The sequence below is a fragment of the Myripristis murdjan genome, chromosome 21 (genome assembly GCF_902150065.1).
Source record: "Myripristis murdjan chromosome 21, fMyrMur1.1, whole genome shotgun sequence".
NCBI classification, from domain to species: domain Eukaryota; kingdom Metazoa; phylum Chordata; class Actinopteri; order Holocentriformes; family Holocentridae; genus Myripristis; species Myripristis murdjan.
Window position 1 is genome coordinate 30,237,158 of NC_044000.1, and position 22,451 is coordinate 30,259,608.

At 41.7% G+C, this 22,451-nt stretch overlaps 1 protein-coding gene across 1 annotated transcript in view; it reads right to left on the bottom strand.

Annotated features, from left to right (window-relative positions):
* The window catches only part of lrp1bb (low density lipoprotein receptor-related protein 1Bb), a 278,342-nt gene that overhangs the window by 81,466 nt on the left and 174,425 nt on the right, over nucleotides 1-22,451 (bottom strand). The window contains exons 22-31 of the mRNA XM_030080256.1: nucleotides 20,799-20,999; nucleotides 18,548-18,793; nucleotides 15,288-15,485; nucleotides 14,295-14,499; nucleotides 12,355-12,519; nucleotides 11,216-11,460; nucleotides 4,059-4,190; nucleotides 3,481-3,708; nucleotides 2,720-2,894; nucleotides 2,321-2,415 (exon numbers count right to left, since the gene is read on the bottom strand). Of these exons, the coding sequence (XP_029936116.1) occupies nucleotides 2,321-2,415; nucleotides 2,720-2,894; nucleotides 3,481-3,708; nucleotides 4,059-4,190; nucleotides 11,216-11,460; nucleotides 12,355-12,519; nucleotides 14,295-14,499; nucleotides 15,288-15,485; nucleotides 18,548-18,793; nucleotides 20,799-20,999 (1,890 nt within the window). The remainder of the gene's footprint in view (nucleotides 1-2,320; nucleotides 2,416-2,719; nucleotides 2,895-3,480; nucleotides 3,709-4,058; nucleotides 4,191-11,215; nucleotides 11,461-12,354; nucleotides 12,520-14,294; nucleotides 14,500-15,287; nucleotides 15,486-18,547; nucleotides 18,794-20,798; nucleotides 21,000-22,451) is intronic.

Below are 22,451 nucleotides of genomic sequence, written 5' to 3' on the forward strand. Positions count from 1 at the left end.
GATCATTCAGATATTAGCCCTATGAATCTGTGGAATGAAAATCATACTCTAACAACTAATTTATGGTCCAACGAGCGATAATTAATACCCTTTCGAGAGGAATCAATTCTATTAAATATACATGGTAGAGCTGCACTGAGCAAGATTTTTATTTAAAAATTCACCTGTCTTATCAGCCTAAATCATAACGTGGGGCTGAAGTAGAAAAGAGCATCTCATCTATGCTAATTAAGACACTGTGTATTTGCCCCGTTATCACAAATTAAATTCTGGTGTCAAGGATAGACACTGGCAGTAAAGCTCCTGTACTTACAGTAAGAGCTGTCAACAAACTGTTTCCTAATCAGCAGTGAGTCAGCAACTTATCAGTGTCAAATCTTTTACCTGTTTTTCATATCCTTTGCTATAAAGAATCACAGATCAGCCAGGCTGGTAAAAATGACCATGATGTGAGTAGTTTGCTGACATGTTATATGATTCCTGGGTTTTTGCAGCCAGTTGCTTCTCGGTTCCATTCAGAGTCACTAATGCACAAAATTGCCTACTTGAGCTTTAAAGGCTATGTCTAAATATAAGGCCTTATGGTTAAAGTTTGTATCAGAGTCCACTTAAACTGACAGGCTGTATAGATCAAAGTTCTTTCCATGCTGACATAATTCCAAGTGAATCATTTGATATTGACATTGTGAACCGTATTCTAAAAGAGAAGTCTGAAATTTCCAAAGGTAAGATATTTTATGTACTCATGTTTACATTTTGATCTGTAAAAAATGGTACTCTGACCCCTGCTGCTACTGATTCTGCTTCGGTGGACTCTACAGAGCTGGCAAGAAATTCACAGAAACTTACATCTCTACAGGTGTGCGCTCACACATGCTTTGTGGAAAATAAATGTTGAATGCCGCTTTCATACCATAACTGATTCACAAGACAGTTAAATTAGCAGCACATCGAGACCACCGATTTTTGGGAAAAATTGTTCCAACTGGAGTATTCACAGCTGCCAAAATGGTGCAAATTTTGCAAAAGTTTAGCAAGTCTAAACCAAAGAACGTAGGTGTGAAAACCACCTTAGAGGCCTATTTGCTGCTGAAATATTGTACTGTATGCTGCACAGGTCATCTGGGTAGGCCTTGAGGGAAAGAGCTAATTACATATCAGTAGCTGGTGAAAGTTATTAATTCTTTTTAAAGCCTGCTGACAGTTTAGCCAACAAATGTGTGAGTACAAAATAGCTATCATGATGATAGAGCAGAAAACATACAAAATAGATTTTTGTATTTGATTCACCAGTGATTTAAAATGTATGAGGAGGGGTGAACAATTAGAGTGTAAACTGTTAGCATGTGTTTCCTGCTCAGCCCTGCTTCTGTTTGATCAATGTGCTTCCAAGACATTCCAGCAGTGGCTGACTAAACCACCCACAGCCTTGCGATGTCCTAACTAGACTCTATGACTCTGTGACCCAAAGTGTCTGGGGACTTTCTTTGATGTTGCCTAGAGCAACATCATTATTGACTACGTGGGAGTTGTTGTGATTGGAGCATTGTCTTTCTGATTCGTCCTGTCAGTGTCGAGAGAGGGAAAAAATGTCAAAAGGTGCACAGCAGGGCTGATTTAAGTTTATACAGATTGTGTGGGCAGAACTTGACAATAAATGACCTTTTACAAAATGTATTAAAAAAAAAAAAAAAGGCAGAAGAAGAAGAAATCAGCCTGCTCGGATTTCAAAACAAGGACAGTCTGGGTTATGGCTGCATCCACTGTACGGTTAAACTGTATTTTTACAGGTCCGGTGCAATGTCACCTGCATTGAACAAGGGACAACTGAACAAGGGACCTGTTATTGTTAAGTTAATAAGATTGTTTTAACAGCATTATGGAAATTTTACTAACACTCTAAAACTCTCCCTCTGGTAAACAAATTTAGAATTCCAATTTACTTCCTGATATAATATTATGTAAACCAGGTTTTAATGAATATTTTGATTGGTTGACAGTATTTGTAGTTAATGGGATGCCACATTATCTGTCAGACAGTAGCTAGCCAGCTAAATATTGACATGCAGTTGGCACAAACCAAAAAACCAAAATACAAACAACAACAAAAAAAAACAAAAACAAAAAACAGATGCTCATTTTGACAGAAATCAATATTAAACCTTTCCTGACTGAACTGAAATCATTGCTCCAGATTTTGTAACGCTCAAAGGCTGAGTGCTTTTTGACTGGAGTGAATTGTGCAGCTTTGTCTTGGGGCTCTGGACTGTCACCCTCCAGGGGGATGGAAGTCTAGCTCACCCAAAGCCGCCATACTGACCGACAGGTTCCCTCTGATTCTGGTGGAGGACCTTGCTGTTGCTCCCATCCATGTTGGCCATGTTGATGGTGCTGCCATCCGTCCAATAGATTTTCCTGTTGGGCGTTGTGAGGTGCATGGTTAGTGATCCCATTAGGCACCGGCCATCATGAGGTTTACAGCATAGTCAATGAACGTTACGTTGCTGTTAATTAAAAGCGAAAAGTGAACGGAAGCCGATAGATTTTGTTCCAGCAGACAACTTTGTTGAGATCTACTGACAAACAGTTGCAAGTTTGAAAAACAAATCATTCTCGTCACACTGAAAGGATGTTGCTGCTTTCTTTGTTTAGGTAGGTTTCTTAATAATATGCACTGAGGCAATGATGTGGTGCACAGATGCTGTTGTTATCTACTTACCCCTTGGCAGGATGCACTACAAGGCACCTTGGTTTATCAATCCCATGGATGATGGAGGTCTTCAGGGACCCATCAAGGCGAGCCACATTGATTTGCGACTCGTCATTTTCAGAGCTGAGCCAGTACAAGTTCCTGGAGAGCCAGTCTAAAGCCAGACCACGGCAGTTCACTATGTCTGGGGTGGGGTGAGGGGAGGGGAGGAGCGGAGAAGACATGCTTTACAAAGAATCATCTACCGCTAACGTAAGCAGCAAACAACATTAGTATTCATGAATAGCATTCAACAAATTAAAGCAGACATTTTGCTTTGGAGACTAAATGGTGAAAAACATAGGACCTTGCAATCATGTCTTTCTAAAAGCATACACGGGCAGGCTTTTGTTCTTTATCAGTTGTCGTGAAATTAAAATCTCTTGAAACCTAAATAGAGGAATCGGAGGTCCTTGTATAACTACTCATCAAAGGAAATGAGAGGGGCACTTCAGAAACTTTAATTTGTTTTGTTACTGAACTATTGCTATCGCCTGCTATTTCATGCCAGACAATATGGCCCAAATCAAGCTCATCGTCAATGATTCAGATACAACAACAGGGCAGACAGCCCTTTCACTCACTGCTGCTGCTCCTAAAATGTTTAAAAATCAATTTGATCAAATAGTATACACAGCGGTAACTTATTATTTTGTATGGAAATGTGGGTAGCACCGTGTATGCAGAATAGGTGAGAGAGAAGACACCACTGATGCTGCTGTGTATCTGACCTCCAGAGATGACTGTCTCCAGTTGGGTCCCGTTGATAAAGGCTCTTTTGATGGCTTGGGTTTTGACATCGGCCCAGTAGATCCTCTCTTCCAGGGCATCGTAGTCCACCACCGTGACGTCATCGATGTCCGGCACCGTCAGCGCCGTCATGACATTCATGTAAGGGTTGTCGATGTCCACACCGCGGATTTCAGACCGCCGCACGTACAGCAGGAACCTTTTCAGTGCTGGTGATTGATAAGTCACACAAAGTGGAATTAAAATCTGACTGGGCACAGTGGCTGGCTTTTGAAGTTGTTGACCTTTCTAGTCAGACACAGCTATGAAGGTAAAGGCAGTAATAATAACTTGAAAATGCAAATGCTGATGTAGGCTTTATTAAACCCCCAAGTCTGTATAGTGAGGTGCACTTAAATGTCAAGACAATGAATAACATGTACAATAATGCTAATACATTCTCAGGTGTGATTGCCTACTTCCCCAATATTTTGACTTAAATAAAAAAAGAGTTACATATAATACAAAAAAAAAAAAAATACAGATGTTAGAGCCAGCAGAAGTAGGTGACATCCCTCACCGAAGCAGGACTGTTTGTTGGGTGAAAGTTTCATGAGGTGTGGACAGGTGCAGGATGCGGTGCGGTTGTAATTGATGAGACACAGATGCGAACAGGGACCACGTCCATCATTTTCCTCACATGGGTTGGACGCTGATGGAGAGGGGGAGGAAACAAGATAGAGAGAAACAGAACAAGAGTTAACGGAGAGAGAGAGAAAACATTTCAGAACAGTCACCAAGAATAACAAGCCGAGATGCCAAGCAAAGAAGAAGGCCAAGATAAATATATGAATCTGAGCTAAAAGCCTTTGTAGCGTGACATTTAACAGCCCCCCCCCCCTTAATTTGTGCTATTCAAAGAGAAAGCATACTTCAAAACGCTTGTTTTTTTTTTTTTTTACCATTTTTGTCAACATACTATTGAAAAGCTCTGCTGAAAAAAGAAGTGTGATCATGACAAGCTTTTTCCCCACAGTGCAAGATGTAGGCATGAGGAGCCAAATCCAGATTAGTCAGCTGATCAGTCAGTCATCAGATAATTAAAGCTACATTCTGAGATTGATGGGTTGTCCAATTATTTGCTAGTTTTGTAAACGTGTTGGAGAGGTCTGTGAGGCAAAGTGAAACATCAATGTCTCTGAGTGTACGAGTGAGGTTGGGGGTACGATCAATGAGGAGGATGACATGCTGTGATGTCATGACTGCAACTGAAAATGAACAAATAAAAGCATAATTTTAGCAGTAGTGATGTGAATTGGGGTTTTGCAATATACCAGTATTGATGATAACTGCAATATTTAAAAAATGAAATATTGATATCATGTTAATAATAAACATATGGTAATATTGTGAAAATAACCAAGAGCTAGTTAAATTGTTTCTTTCCAATCTCGCTTTGTCTCCGCCCCCCCAGTGCCACACACACACACACACACACACACACACGCACACACACTGCACTGACTTCCATTCATTATGGACACCCTAACCCTAACCTTAACCAGGACCTTAGAAATGACATTTTGGACCAGACTCTGCTCCCCATGAGGGCCACTGGTCCCAACAAGGTCAGTGTTAATACCAGAAAATGTTCCCAGAAGGTAACAAAAATACACACTTGCACGCGTACACACACACACGCGCGCGCACACACACACACACACACACACACACATCTGACATCATGAGAGCCCCAAAGTGAATCAAAGGCCATCAGTCTGCACACCTGGAACACTAATCTTCCCCCAACAACTAAGGAAACAAACGTGTGCGTGACAGCTGCCGGTACCAGATCAATATTTGCTCAGAATTCTTAAAATGGGGGGCAATGCCAAACAGCTGCACTGTAAAATGAAATTTTGATGTCATTATTATGGTAGTTAGCACATGCAAACCTACTAGCAAGGTTAGCCTTTGGTAAAGACATTACGTTTTGGGGCATGTATTTTCATGATTCCTCTTTCACACCCTTTATTCCAGCACACCAGTGTGCGAAATAAGGGGGAGCAAAGGGTAGCTCGGCCCCCCTAGTAGTGACATGAGCTCCCCTGGCTGGAAACATTGTGAAATTCTGGGGGAGCCGTGCCTGCTCGGTGCCGGCCAGCACTGCACGGAGTGCGTGGCCACCACGTCAGGTCTGCCGGATCTGGTTGATTATTATTATCATTTGATTACAGATTGTGCAACGCCGCGATTCGCAGTTAACCCCCCACCCCCCGCACACCGTAGTATAATTCGCACACTGCAGCACACTATTAGTTATTCCTAGCACTTAAGAAATAACTATACACTATGTGTGTTTTCTTTGGTTTACTGAATAGCACCTAATCAAGATAAACGTAAATAAAAGTTCAATTCTTGCGAACATTCATCAGTTTTCACACAAAATGGAAAACACAAAAATGGAATTTTTGTTCATCTCCTGCAGTGCTTGTCTTGCCCTCGGCTCAGCTGGCGGTGCCAATGCCGATGAGAGGAGTGAGGTGTTTGACTAACGGGTTTAACAGTGTGATCAGCTGATTCAATCACTAACTGAAATGATGCATATTCTGCACTTCCTCAGTAGCAGCCAGTGTCTGACATTTGCTGAGTTCACCAGACAGCACTTTCTCACCTCAAAAAGAGAAACTCACTCTCACTAAATTGAGTGAGCAAAGCAGTTTTGTTAAACAGGTACTGATTTTAATAACTTTGAGCAATGATTACAAGATGTTTTGGCCAACTTGGGTGTCATGCTGTATGACAGTTTGTCTACGAGATACGAGATTCTTGACAAAACATGAGGTGAAATATGTGGTTACCCTTGTTATTTCTGCCCTGTATCATGTTCAACTACAGCAAGACCATGAAAGCTTAAAAAAAAAAAACAAAAAAAAAAACATACACACACATTACAGCTTTGGCTCCCACAAGACATCCTGATTAAAAGCAAATTTGAAAAATCTCACACTCATTTACAGTAAAGGTCAGACAGGAAATGAGTGAACGGCTGCCAAAATGTCTTGGAAGGACCTCTTTAGTACCAAGAGAAATTGCTGATTTTCTGTTTGCATGATGAGGTAGGTCAGTCTCCACCCATCCTCTGCCCATGCTGGTGTTTAGACTGGCTCTTGTAGAACTGCAGCTTTTAAGTGGTTTTGACCGCTGGCATGCAGCTCTGAGACGGGTGGAGATGGAGAAACCCTACCTGATGCTGACTCGGCCAGTTATAAATACAGAAATGTCATCAAAACATATTTTTTCCCCTCGTAGTCTCCAAATGCATTGAATAATGCCCAGTAGTTATCCAGATTTACAGTGGCAAACATATACCAACTTTTTTTTTTGTTTGTTTGTTTGTTTGTTTGTTTGTTTTTTTGGGGGGTGGGGGGGGGGGGTAATCCTTTATTTTGCCAGCAAAGTCCCACTGAGATACAAGATCTCCCCTTCCAGGGAGTCCATGTCAACATGGCAGCACAATTATTTTCAATTCCACATGACAGAAAACATACAACATAAACACAAACCAAGGGGAATAGTGGAAGAAGGGAGGCATAGAGAGTAAACTAACGAGATCCAGCAACATCCAAACACAGACCACCTCAAGTCGAGGAAATGATGTAAAACAACATGTTTCCTTCATAGCACTTTGTAAAAGACCTTTTAAAAATATCAAGAAGGGAGTGCTTCTATGGTAGGTAATGATAGCAACATTACAGAACCGAAAATAACTTATTAACTTTAGATAGACCCAAATAAGCGTTCGTGCCAGGGGAGTTTGTGACATTTCGATAGTTCATGAGGCAGTCCTCCTCCACTATAAAAAAACACCCTCTGTTGTAGCTTAGCTTTCTACTTCTGACCTCTGTCCATTCTCAGGAATTAAGAGTGACATCATTCCTTCCATTATGCCCTGTTATTGTAGGAAAGCACACTGCCTCAGACTTAAGTCTGGTATATGAAACCCTGAGCTGCTGACATTTTCCCCAGACATCTTCCAATTACACACAGCTAGCTGAATTTTTCCACTGGCGTTCAACATCACAGCGATCTTAAAGTAGCAATACATTGAAAAGAGTCTGTTTTCTTGGCTTTCCCACACCACCCTGTTGAGAATAAATCACCTCACTAAAATGGAAGCAAACTCTTTCTCAGTTCAAGTATTTCCCGCCATGCTGCAATCACATTTCATGCAACAACCAAATATCTATCTTGGGCGATTTGTGTCAAACACACTCATTCAGGGCTCATTCTCTGAGCTTGTTCACCAAAACATTGGAGAATCTGGGTGAATGTAACACAGATGTGGCTTACTTGGGGGACAAAATTCAAGTCTGCATCTGTGAGCTGGAAACGGCACACTACTGACTCAATATGCAGATTAGCAGTCATCCGAGCGGGTGCAGCACTGCATTCACCTGAATCACGGTCCTGAGAGATGACAGCAACAACAGAACCAAGGTGTCTGTTTGCTCTAAACTGTCAGACGTCTTCACAGCAAATACATTTAAAAAAAATAAAAATGTGCTGCCATGCTTAGACAGCACAAAAGGCACTGTTGCCTCAAGAAAACGCGGCAACACGCAGATCTTTTCCAATCTAAACCTGTGAAAGCTGCCTAACGGCTGCTAGGGATGCGGTTCGATTCTCACTCTGAATAATACAATTGTATTCACGGGAGGCCCAAGGTAGTGGTGGGAGAATTGTTTAGTATGCAAAGCGTTTCTTTCCACTGTGAGACCCATATTTGCTGTTCTTATTTGTTTCAAAGCCTATCATATTTGCCTTGATATTACTGCTGACACAATTACCATGTGGCTTTTCTGCCTGCAAATAATTGTGCATGTTCTAAATGGCATAAATATTGCATGGTGTTTGTGTTAAGCTTGCACAGTGAGAATAACGATTGTGACAGCGGAGTGATCCAGCTGAATTATCCTCAGTCCCGCCTCTTTTTCTCCTTCACTCACTCAAGGGAATAGGACAAGTGCAGAGAAAGAAAGGCAGGTTGTTTGCTTTGCATAATGTGAAGACCGAGCTCTTCTCATAAAACAAACTCATTATCAGAAGCAAGCAGTATCATAACTATGCATGTAGTTGAACCATTCTATGGGAGTGACTGAACATGTATTCATCACCCAAAAAGATGTCTCCAAGCACAGTGCCAAGATGTGAAGAAAACCTCACAGGGCTAATTTCATGCTGCTCAGCATATTTCATTCAGAAAATAGCCCTGAAGACTAGAAAGAGAAATGTTTGGAGGTATTAAATAGTATTTAGTAGCATGTGTTAGAGTCCACTTTATGCAACACTATACAATTGCAATGCAAGCAATTCCAGCTCAACCATAAATATTATTTAACCCAAATGGGAGGGCATTCCAGGCACTCCAACAGTGAAAAATCAAGGAAGGAAACAAAGAAAATAAAATTAAGGGAATAAAATACTGTAGTTGTTATAACTTCAAAAAAAGCCAGCATGATTCAACCACGGCTAGGTCTTTATCAGGGCTATAAGGGATTGGAGCCCTGATGAAGACACTGATCAAAACATGTGGGTGTTGTGTAGCCAGTATAATCAAGGATATTTTAAATGTCCCCCTTTTGTCTATTCCCTGTGCCTGAAACACCTTCCCATTTGTTTTAGCTTTGTTTCTCTGTTTCCAGGAGCACCCTATTTGCAATCTACAATATTTGACCACTAGGATCACCCAGATACCTCTGTGTTTCCTGTGAAAATTTAGTTGATCTTAACACGGGAACCAGTCACTGTCTCTTTGCATTATGATCCCTAACATGATGCAATCGTGGAATGTTTTATTTGTGATGCTTTACTGTGGCTATAAGAAAACCAATTATTTGTTCTACCTGGGATGTCGTGAAAGTGGCCCTACCCCTAAAACATCAGCACAGCCTTTCTAATTTTCCAACCCCATGTTCCCCATTCTTCAGAGAAAAAGAAACACAGCCGCATCTTCCAAGCCACGCTTAATGTATTTACAGACTGTTGACGCCTCCAGTGAAGCTCCACTGTGGCACCCGCCGAACGGCCCCCGAGACTGGATGCATTTTGCCGTTCGGCTCTCTGTTCGTCAATCCCTCCCTCCTTCTCTTCGTCTCTCTGGTCCAGATCTGCAGGGTCTAGCAGAGCACCAGCATCTCCAAGCTTTAGTTCTGGCTGGAGTGGATATCAGCCAGCTTCCCCCAGTTGAGCTCTTTAAAATGGGATTAGACGTGCTTACTGGCTTCTTTGGAAATGCAGTTCAATTTGCTCACACTTTATCTATGGCGAACAGTCATGAGAATGCAGATACAGGAAGGAAACAAGCAAATGAACTCCTGCCACACTGGCGAAGCAGCAGGATCATTGAATAGATGCAAACCTGATTACCACCATAATAATGCCCATTTATGGATGGTGGCTTACATCTGTAGAAAGCCGGGCGGGGTAAATTTGAAACTTGGCAATGCTGAAAAAGCCAGTTGTGATGGAGACTGAACCATCAACCAGGTGGTCTAGGCTCACAAGGACAAAATGTTGCATATTTCAGTGATTCATTTTGGCGAAGAGGCTTTACAAATATAAATCCATTTCAAATAAACACAAACAATGAAATGAATAGAATACAGATTTCATGCTATTAATTTCAGCTTGGCAGAATACCTTACAAGCTGATCTGCATATCAAATAAAAATTGGCTTATATATGTAGGCCTTCTGTCAAGCAGGATATCTGAGTGTATCTTTTGGTGTCAGACTCTTGGCTTATTTTCCTCAAAATTGATTAACAATTCTACTGACAAGAAATCACACTGCCGGAAATATTAATGAATAACCAAAAGCACATTTGCAGAACTATGTCTCCTTGTAATCACAATACACTATATGCATTACTAATTGATTTGATCAGTCGATGTGCCCTCCCTGAAATTCTCAATAGACATAAACAAGGTGGCGTTCTATACTTCCTGACATAATTTTGACTGCTTTCGTTCTGCAGTTCTCCACATTCATTTTGGTTTAATTTTTCTGAAAATAAGGCCTGATATAGTAGTGAGCCAATTATACTAATTTGTGTGCTGAGAAAAACACATTCAGAGGTACCCTTAACGCAAGCTAATTCTCTGCATGAGTACCTTTTTCAATCATTCAGACACATGCTCATTGTAGGCATGTTGGGAAGCCACATGATTGACAAGCCCAGCGAGTGCAGAGCCAGGAGCTGAAATTAATTATATTATGCTCTCTTTTTTCTCTTTGCAATATGAGATTGTTTTTTAATTTTTTTTTCTTATATTTATTTTTTATTTTAGAAGTAAAGCATCCTTGCGCAATAACCAGCACTGCTCAGGGAGCTTATTATGGCCAGTTTTTAAGGGAGGATATTGGCAGGTTCATCTCTTTCCTCCTTAGATAAAATCTTGCCTTAGCTGTTCACTCATGGTCCAATTCAACTATTAACTGACATCTTTTTCTACAACTTGAATATTTCCTTTTGTTTGCCTGTGGTGGGTGAGGGGCCGAGTTTGCACTTTTAGACGAACCCAAATGGCTCCATTATGCCCCAAAACTCACACCACTCCCAGAAAAGAAAGCGAATCGAGCCAAATTATATTTCAGATGTGGTCCAGCTAGCACAGCAAAATTTGTTGTTTCTATGTCTGACTTCCAGTAGTCAGGCCTGAATAAGGGTTCTTACCTTGCGGCTGCCTGCTGGGGTGGAAGATCTGCAGGTCAAAAGGCTGGGCGCTTGTTTTCTGGATGACTGTGACATTCTGCCCAGTCCACTTATTGGCCCTGGCCAGAGTGTTGGTCCTCCAGTCTGTCCAGTAGACGTTGCCTCCAAAGAGGGACACAGCAAAGGGGTGGGACAGGTACTCATGGCCCTTCAGGATCTCAATGACACTGCTACCATCATACAGTGCAGAGAAGATGGCATCGGAGCTGTTTAAAAGAGAATGACACAAAAGGCCATGTCAGCGTCATCATTGTTTGTCTTGCTCTGCATAATGTACTTTGAGAAAAAAGCCTAAAATACATGAATAATAATTATATACATTTACATAGTGTTTCTGGTACTGTTTTGTTCTGTGATATTTCTATTGTATGGATAAACAGCCAAAACTGAATCCAGTTACATCACTGAGAGATATTCTCAGGACGGCCACATGGCATTTAATAGTTGAAATAATAATAATAACAATAATAATAATAATAATAATAATAATAAATAAAATCAGTGATCGAAGACAGTAACATTAGCTGTCAGGTTTCAATGTCAACCCCTACAAATAAAAAGAACAAGGGCTTCTTTGCAGACTCAGATCGTTAAACAAATATGCAGGATGAAATCCAGCACAGAAGAGGGAGAGCTCACTTCTTTATCTCATTAAGCTCCACTGTAGCTGCAGCTGCTCACTATGTGCATCGCCTTTGGCAGGTTTAACAAAAATAGAAAAACAGAATTACACCCTAAAACAACAAAACCGGACCAGAAAGGCCATGCTAATTGCCAATCTCTTGTTTTTCTTTTTTAAATGTTTTTAAAATGTGTTTTAAACTAGATTTTGTAGCAGTGCAATCTAAGCAACATCTCACTAATTCAACATTTAAATTGTTCAAGAGCCACTGAAACCAAATGTCGCCATTACTAGACCTCTAAATGTTATGTGTCCCATAGGGCTCATTTGGGATAACTGAGGTTCAGTTTTAATTCTTGCAAAGGGATACACAAAGATTTGGGAATTTTCACCAGTACTATATACAGTACATCTGAAGCTATAATAAATGCGTAAAAAGGTTTTGCAAATAACATGATAACAAACTCTAACACTGTACCGTGCATCTGTCCAGACAATCCTCTTTTCCAGATGATCCAGTGTCAGTCCATTGGGCCAAGCACCTATCTCCATATCCTTAAACACAATGTGTCGGCCCCCTCCACTCATCGATGCTGCCTCAATACGGGGAAATGTAGCATCCCAGTCAGTCCAGAACAGGATCCTTGGAGCAGAAACACAGAAACAGCGGTTAGTCCCACATTATTGTGTGTTCGCTTTCAAAAGGAGAAGCGACAACAAGCATCTCAGGACAATACAAAGCCCAAAATAATGGGAATAGATTTCCCCACGAACAAAGGACCAAATCATTTCTCCTCACAATAATTCATAAAATTTATGAGTTTGACAAAAAGCACAAATGGAAGCAACAGAGCCACTAGCAGAATACAAGAGCGGTTAGATACCTCAGTCAATGTAACAACAAAGTGAGAGCAATCCTTCAGCTATTCTCGCTGGTTTGTCAATGCAGGTGTATTGTAAAAAACAATAACCTCATGCACAACGCAGTTGTAATTGAGCCCATAAACACAGACATTGGCAACGGTGAGCGGTCCAGGAACAGCACCAGCGGTCCAGTGTAACCCTCAACATCTGTGACATTGGCTTGGAAAGGGGGGCCATCTGCTTTTTTATGACTTTTCACAGCTCAATGAGGCCTGAAAATGAACACTGTCATTGCTTTGACCATCAACAATATTCTGAGTCCTGACTCCCACCCAGAAAACATGGCCCCTGTCTCGCCTTGGTCCACAAAGTCAGAGAGAACGAAAAAGCAAGTGTGCGGTCGAGCTTAAATCACATACTGACGACAACGAAACAGTGTTAGGAAGAAATATCCTTGTCCAGATCAATAGCCTTATTCATTGGATCAGGCCTCCTCGATCAATGGCCCACTCCTTTGAGTGGATTCAAGTAATTAGATTAGAATTATTGCCCTGGAATGGAATTGCGCCTTTAGGCACCAAAAGCGTCCATTAATCCTACTCTTGCAGCCATGAAATGTAGTCATCCTCCCAAATGTGAAAGAGTACTATAGGAGTGAGTGCATGAGCAGATTACTCATTTCTTAAGAGTGTTAAATTGATTTTTAGGAATGTCTGGGTTTTGCTTTAATCTGAGATATACTGGATGGTGTTTAGTTACTAGCGAGTTGCAGATGTATTTACACCAAGTAGCTTATTCTGTGTATAACCTCATAGCATCAGCTGTGTGTGTGCGCCACAATGTGCAGTGTATCTTGGGTAATCTTAACTCCACATACCTGATAGCAAAGAAAATGGACATATCTCTCGGTTATTAGTATTTATTTGTACTGTCACACATCAATTCCAAAACCACTCTGTTGCGTAGACAGGCAGAGTGAGAAACTTTCCAATTCTATTTCCGTCTTTTATGAATCTCTAATGCGATGCTGTTGTGTTTCCAGTAAAGAATGCCTGCTGACTGAGGGGCAAAGCCTGCCATTTCAGAACCACAGATAGTCTACAAACACTCTCCCCATGCATCTCGGCAGAATAAACAAACATGATTTTGAATATTGGGCACTGCGGGGCACGATGCACAAATAAGCACAAACTTATTTTAGGCTTTTTAATCCAAGTTCCTGCTTAAATGTTTTCCAGGAAAAGAGCGCAAGAAGAAGGGAGGGGCAAAGGGTGCAAGGATGGCTTAAGGGAGTGGAGGATAGAGGGGGGATGGGATATGAGCTACATCACTTGTCATTACTGGAACAGAGTGCACACGCCGTTATTGATGTATTCTATATCTGTGGCCTTAATGGACCCTAACATAGCAGACATCTTCATACATCAAAGCAGATGCGGAAGTGAGAAACACAAGGGGGTTGTAATTTCACTTTATTCCAATAATCTTGGAGTCTGATAGATAGCACAGCTACAGCCGGGCTACACTGTGTGTGGGAGTTAGCGCGTGGCGTACCCTTGCCCCGGGTCGAGAGCGATGGCCCGTGGGTGCTCCATGCCGCCGGCAATCAGCGTGGTGCGCATATCTCCGTTCAGCATGGCCACCTCAATCTGGTCCAGGTTACTGTCGATCCAGTACAGCTTCCCGGCAATCCAGTCCACAGCCAGGCCCTCTGGGGTGGCCAGGCCGTGCTGCACCACCACCTCGATCCCTGTCACCCCTGAAACCAACGACATCAACCATGCTGCATCGCCACAGGACTGGCTGTGCAGCTCTGACATATGTACTGTAGTAAGGATGAACAGTGCTGGAGGAGTTTGTCTATTCACAACACTTGGGAAAATAAAATTTAAAAAAAAAAAAAAAAATGGGGGTGATAAAAAAGAAAACTCATGAAAACTCTTGAGGAAAGCACTTAAACATAAAGGAGATTTCTTTCTACAGTGTTCCATTAAACATGAAAAAAGGGTTTTCCCCAACTGTCTATAATCCAGCTGTTTACAATTATCCTCGGATGCTGGGGCTTTTGTGCATGTCTCACAAAAGGGAGAAATAGGTACAGCTGTGAGACGATTTCTATGGCCCCAGCGAGAGAGATGAAGGAGAGAGCACTCACTGAATGTACTGGCACCCACAAAAATACAGAGCCGGGGAGAAATACTAATTCATCATTTTATGACGAGAGATACGAGAGCAGTTGACGGCTTCTGGTCCCTCAGCATTTTTTACTTTGGCTAACCTGAAATAAATTCTCATTGGGATAGACAATATCGCTTCACTGTATCAGACTTGAGTGTGTGTAAAGACAGTAGAACAAAACCAAGAGCGTTATCGCCGGGAGCGTGTTGGACCTCCATTACAGCTGCTGAGGATCGGATGGGGAAGGCATGATTCTCTTTAGCCAATACATCACAGCAGTTTTTAGATATACAGCAAACATTTGTGTGTGAGTGTGAATGAGTGAATGTGTGTGTGTGTGTGTGTGTGTGTGTGTGTGTGTGTGTATACCGCCAGACTCGGAGAGCCTTCCCCTGTAGATCTTATCCTCCACCACATCTGTCCAGTAAAGGAGGCTGCGATTAAAGTGAAAGTCTAGTGCGATGGTGTTCCTCAGTCCCGGCACCAGAAGGCTGTAGTCCCGTTTGTGAAGGTCTATCCGTCTTATCTCGTGTCGGATAGAGAAGATGATGAAAGCCTCAAAGGGATCTGACCAGGGGGGAGAGACAGGAAACGAGGTGCTTGTATCTGCAGTGTTGCCACCAGGGAATTACACACACATCACAGGCCACCCAGCACCCTCCAGCAGCTCCCACAGACCTGGACATATACGCTGTATTTTTATATCTTATAAATAAAACAAGAAATGGTGATTGGTAAACACAATTTTGTTGTCACTTTCAAAAAACAATGTGTCATATCGCTGTCTTGAGATATCCCAAGACAGCAATATAACTTAGTGCTAGGTATCTGAAGACATCTAAAGATTTCCAAAAGGCCAAGACTAGTGTGTCTTCAAATCATGTCTAAAGATGCCTAAAGATGTCTCCAAATTCAGTTTTGTCTCAAGATGTCTTAAGATACATAATACGTAATATTATGTCAATACTTCTTGAGATGAACAAAAAGCAATGAGTTGAGGACTTCAAATAAAACCTTAAGATGTATTAAGATGTGTCAAGTTGTAGTTTTGTGTCAAGCCATTTAAAAGACATAAATATCTTGTGTTAAGAGGTTTTGTGATAAGGGTCGTGGCTGGAAGAATATGAATACATGAGAATGTGTGTGCACATGGCATACTCTCTCTCTCACACACACACACACACACACACACACACACGCGCGATACGATATACTTTATTGTCCCTCTTGGGGAAATTTGTCTTGGACTCAGTGTGTGGTCCACACACACACACACACACACACACACACACACACACACAGAAGTTACAGATCCACAAACATTTTTCAGATTCACAGCTTCTCTACAGCAGAAATAATCTCACTCCTCAAGTCAGAACATGCAGAGCCAAAGAAGCACAGTTTTTACAGCTGAGTGAAATTAGACTGAAGCCCAGTGAAAAAGGCCTCGTCATCTTGCTGCTAAAAATGCAGTCTTGCAGTCTTTCCAAAGTTTTTTCTAAGTAAGCTGGCTGTTGCCGAAATAGCAACAGTGCTCGCAAAATATACGCCCCGCCCACTGAGGTTCAGCTTGACCAATAAGACTATTTCTGTCTTCAGAGAAGCTCTGACTTGTAGACCTAGAACTCAAAATCTGACAAACACATACATACAAATTAATTTAGACACACAGATACTCGTGTGCGTACACACACACACACACACACACACACACACACACACACACACACACACACACACACACACACACACACACACGCACACACACAGACATACACACACACACTATCTTTCACAATTGGGCACCTTTGCAAGTCTTATCTTCACAGCACTCCAGAGTGAATAACACTTTGGGGAGAACAACAGTTCTATGCTGCAAGCGCAATTAAATTGGTGTCCTTGCTCCAAAGACACACGGTGACACTGGAGCCAAACTGGCTGGAGTGTAACTGGAGAGACTAGCTGTGGGGAGCCATTGCTCTCCCTAACAAATCCATTATTACTGGGATCTACGTTCCAAAAGCAAAAGCAGAGGTGTGCTTGGGACTTCACAATGAATCCAATAACACCTTTGTCAAGATTAAATGAGGATGTTTGTATTTGTATGCAAAATTTGATTTATGTTGGAGCTGTACAATTCTGATCTGGTTCCAGAGAAAATTGCATATTTTTTTCCTAGTTTAATGTAAGATTAGAGCTGCAACTGCCATCAATCTTGGAAGGAAATAGAGAAGCGAGTAATCAAAACGAGGTCCATAAATCTGAATGTGACAAGCCAAGAATACGTACGTGTACCTATATTCCTCCAAGCAGTTACAGAGCAGGCTTACTGAATAGATTATTCAATAACAACAATCAGGGTAGCGGAAAGTTTGAATTTATAATGTGAAAGTGCGTTGGCAAAACATTTGTGTTTGTATGGCATTAGTCCGAGAGTGGACATCTCTACAGCTGAGTGAGGAAACAAAGCTTTCTAGTTGGGGAAAGTGCTTCTTTCGCTCTGTATCAACACAGATGGGAACAGACAGGACTCATCGCCCAGATGCCTCTACGGATTTGAAACTGATTAAATTTGAACTGACAGAACCCTAAATCACCATCTTTTACCATTCGCCAGACCACCTCTCCACTTTCTCAGCACTCTGAGACACTATCTAACACAAGCACATTCCAATTCTGCCGTTTTATTTTTAATGGTTTCCTTTCCAGGCTTCAATCATCTACAGTGCTAAACTGCATTAAAAGGTGAAGTGTGGAGCACATGCTATTTGTGTGAATGGTACTGCCGCTGTACAAGCACAATGTAAGAGAGGCGATTTTTACAAAAATCAGTTAAAGATTTTGGAGCTACTGATATAAGGCATGAATATATCTGATATCACTGTTCAGAGAATAAGCAAAACAGAATCATGCAATTTTGGCCTCAAATTTCAACCTGAAATTTCAATTACAGGTAAATATTTAAATGTGACTACTTCATTAACATCAGTGCAATGAATTTGTCTTTTTTAAGTATCTGGTAGAGGTGAAGGTGCTGAAAAGATTCAGCCATAATTCAACACTCCAGATTTCTTTCAATCAGTGGTTCTAAAAGCTAAGGCCCGGGGACCACTAGCTGTCCTTGAGAGGGTCACAGCAGGTCCCCAGCAAAAGGAGAAACCAATTAATATCTCCTGGAGGGAGATATGATTCAGTTCCAGTTAGCCTACTATGTAGTTTAATTAAATCTGCTGCCAAGTAGTGGGCTATAGCTGGAATTTCCTGTGTTGTCACAGAAACCCTGAAATGCGTCCTTTACCTCCTCTCTTTAAATAATTCCAACTACAGCTAGCATTGTGTTGCATTTTGCAGTTTTTCCATGGAAGGATGTCAGAATATAAATTTTGTGCATATGTACAACATTGCACATTGTAGCAATGACAAAGTAATTTAATGTAAGTATTAGTTTCTACAATTATTTTACACAAAAGCTATAGGTTAGAGAACCAATTAACAATTCTCATCTGTGACCAAAGTAATGTTTCTCCCTGATGACTCTTCCACACTCAAACACACACTCACCAAACACCAGCCAGAGCCTTCCAAACAACAATCAAACGCCAACATGACAAAGGAACACATCTGTCTACCTGTGCTGTGACAGCTGTCTCCGTCAGGGTCGAGCCTCCATCCTGGATAACAGGAGCATTTCACTGTGGTCTTGTACTGCTCACACACCTGGCTGCACTTCAGGTGACGGCTGCAGTAGTCCACTGCCTCACAAGTCTTGTTGCTGGAGTCCAGGTGGAGCCCCGGGGGACAAGAACACACCACCCCCTTCCCGGGTGCCACCGTGCACTGGTGGCTGCAGCCGCCTCTGGCTACCAGACACTTATCTGAGGGTGAAGAGAGGCCAAAGGTATTCTGGGCTTAGAAACTGCACAGATCAACAGAAACTAAGAGAGAAAGTAAGATGTCAAACTGAGCACCATTTGAGAATATATGCTGTAGTTTCAAAATGAAAATTATGCTAGCTACATAAGAAAATCTAAATGAGCGGAAATACTTCTGGGAATTCAGAAGGTTGTTTTATTATGGGACGAAATGTCACAAGGATAACACTGCCAGTTTCTGCTGGGAGCTGGAGCTTGCTAGTCAAGAATGATGACGGAATATTTCCGCAATCATTTATCCAACGCAGAGAAAGTTATTACATAATGAAAGAGCCTCCACAGCTCAGTTTGTTCTCCATGGAATGACCTGGGGGAGAACGGCTTTATTACCATCACAGCTTCAAAAACAAAAATGGAAAGCAAAACTTGTGCACAGGTCCTCTCAGAAGTGATACAGAGACAGACAGAGACAAGGGGAAAAAAAGCACCCACAAAAAATAACTTTACTCCCTTCTCTCACATCTTATTGGAAAGCTTTTTTTCCCCCAGGCACCTGGTCCTCGTTAGAAGTTGCCAGGTCAAGATGAAAAACATATTGGTGAAAATGAAACTGGTGAGGCTCCCCTTTGCTTGCAATGATTAAGACCATCTTCTCAGCATGGACTAGAAAAGGATTGTCGTCTCTCAACAGGAGGGAAATGGAGAGTGTGTTCCCATTGGTTCAAGGAGGGGAATGAGGCCTGCTGAGCTGGTGCAAATCAATCAGACCCTCAAGGTCCCCTGAACAGGACCTAATTGGCTATGAGCAGGCGGTGCAGCAGGAGCCCTTTCTTCAGTTGCGATAACACAGAGACTCCAGGGCCCTATACCGGGACCCCCGGAGGCTTGGTTTGTGACGCTACTGAAAATGAACCTCCATGTTTACACTACTCACTCACAGAGATTAGACGTCTAGGACTGGTCACATGAGATCTCTTCGTTCCCTACGAAGGGCGTTGGACAAACACTTCCACATTTACCGTCATCAGCAAGCCAGACTATTGCTTCACGTCCCCTCCCTTTGGTCTCTGAGTCAACAAATGAGGGTGCCTCATCAGGCTCTAAGCTTTGTGAAGGAGAGGATATAGCAGTGCTCCGCTGGGAGAGGTTCGCTCAGATCCCATGTTATTATATAAGATGAAAAATGAAAGTGAGAGTTAGCACAAACGCACAGAGGTGCCTCAGCAGGCAACGTGTCCTGGACGTCTGTGGAGAAAAATGGAGGATGTGACAGTGCCTCAGCACAGTGTTTCCACTTAATTGTTTAAGTAGCTGCCAGTTGATTAAAGGCAATGCTGAGGATTTGCCTTTGAATATGATATCAAGTTTCATGGAAAAAATTGGGATTGTATTCATTTGCGGTATGAATACAGTTTATTTATCATGCTCTTCTGAGGCTGTTTTATATATTATTATTCAAGCAATAATACCCTGGTTTACCATGCAATACTGGTATTGGTGTGATGCGGTCATAGGTTAGCACACCAGTGCCAGTATGGCATGGTATAGCACAACCTAGAGTGTATTACTGTGCTTACACAATAATTCAGTTATTAATTTGCTGTTTTTTTATGATTTGATGCTGAGAAAATGATACTGCAAAGAAAAATACAGTTCAGTAGGTCAACCGTGACTTTCTACCAGCTTAGTTACAGGTATCAAAGACGGAGTGACACATACATGGAAATGCAGTGAGTGTCAATACCAGGAAATATGTATAGTGAATAAATGGCATCATCAGAATGCCTTCCAGTCTTTCAAAATGTAAGATTAGAGCTGTGGTATAATTTCTCTTTAAAATGCAACACCAAGTCAATCTCCGGTGTTTGTACCTGTGAGCAACAAATGGTAATCAAAGAAACTCAAACTGTCCTCGGAGTCAGAGGACTGTCACATCCTACATGCTTAACAACAGCCCGGTGGACAGAAAAAACAAGGACATGACAAACACAAACAAGACAAATATTACCGCAGATGGGTCCTTCATCCGAGCGGTCGGCACAGTCCACCTTGCCGTTGCAGATCTTATCGGGTGTGAGGCAGACAGAGGTGTCATTGGCACAAGGGTACTTGGGTGGCTTACAGACAGCGGACTCGCAGGACTCTTCGTCTGAGCGGTCCTCACAATCAATGTCCCCATCACACACCCAGCTCTTTGTGATGCACTTGCCTATATGGTGTGACATGTGGAGGAAGGAAGACACAGAGCACGGTTAGCTATTACTTAATAAGACTGATTTGCACAAATGAGACACCGAAAATACAAGAACATGTGTAGCCATGCAGTGACGGAGAATCAATCATATAGCACCATTTCCTTCAATTTATGTTAAGTAGCACCATTAAAGAAAAAAAAGTGATGTCAGTGGCATAATGTTAATGTAGTATAATGGTAGTAATGCCAGGTACTGCACAACACTAGTACAGATATTTCAGTTCTAATGGAAAAAATTATATGTAGGGAAGAAATTTTCTTGCTTTTCTGGCTACGCTCGTGATAACTCTATGGATGGCAATATCAATATATTCATTCTTAGCTCATGTGATGATGCAGTGAGGCTTCACTTTCAGGGGACAGATTTAACTTTTAGTAGATAATTGCAGTATAGTCTGTTTCCCTACTGTGGCGGATCATGAACGTAAGCTGAATTGTTCGGTTTTATCAAATTAAATGTAGAGGTACTATAGCACCACGCAAGATAAATAGTGGTTAAACTCCCCTGGACTAATGGTGCCAAAAACAGATTCATTTCATCTGCTGAACCTGTGTTTAGTTTGTCAAACAGATTTACTACATGTGTAACCTGATGAAGAGCTACAGCAGTGCCAATTTTGTGTAGGCAACATGCCCAAGCATAAAATCTCATGAGGTTTTGATAAAAAAGAAGGCTTCACCAAAGTGTGAGGTGCTAAAGTCTTCATGAAATGACCCCGCATGACTTCTACTTCCTGCAAAACAGAGCATCTTAAATCGTGACATCATCCTCCTCTAGTTTCACTAAATTTCAACCAATACAACCTTCACAAATCTTTAAACATCATTTGTCATCCACCTGTCCCTTCAAATAAAATTGCATTTCTCTCCCAAACTGATATCCTGTTGGTATGCACTTGTGAATGATCCTTCCCTGCACCATGTCCCACCCACACTTCCTGTTTCAACAGGAAATACAAAAAGCATGGGGTCTTTAAGGTGAACTCATGTATCTTGTATCAGTATTTAAACAGATTAGCTGTTGTGGGAAAATTCTCTCTCAGTAGTTAGCCCTATTACTAACAACTCAGGCCTCTAATGGCAATGTTATTCATATGCACAGACAGGTCAGACAACCACATGGTCTCTTAAACAAACCACCAGCAGAGCTTGTAGAATCTCCAAATTCTCTGAGGTCCTAAGTTTACCATGACATTTCATTCCTTTTCTCATTTCCCGTTTGTTTTCCCCGCTTGGAAAATAAAATTTCCATGTCTACTAAATTCCATGGAAACCATACACTTGGCTATGTGTTTCATTGCAGATGCACAATGTACAATGCAATGCACAACATGTACCCTCACTGTAGAGTAGTGTGGCTGACTTTTATATTACTCATAAATTCACAAGTACATTTCATAATATATC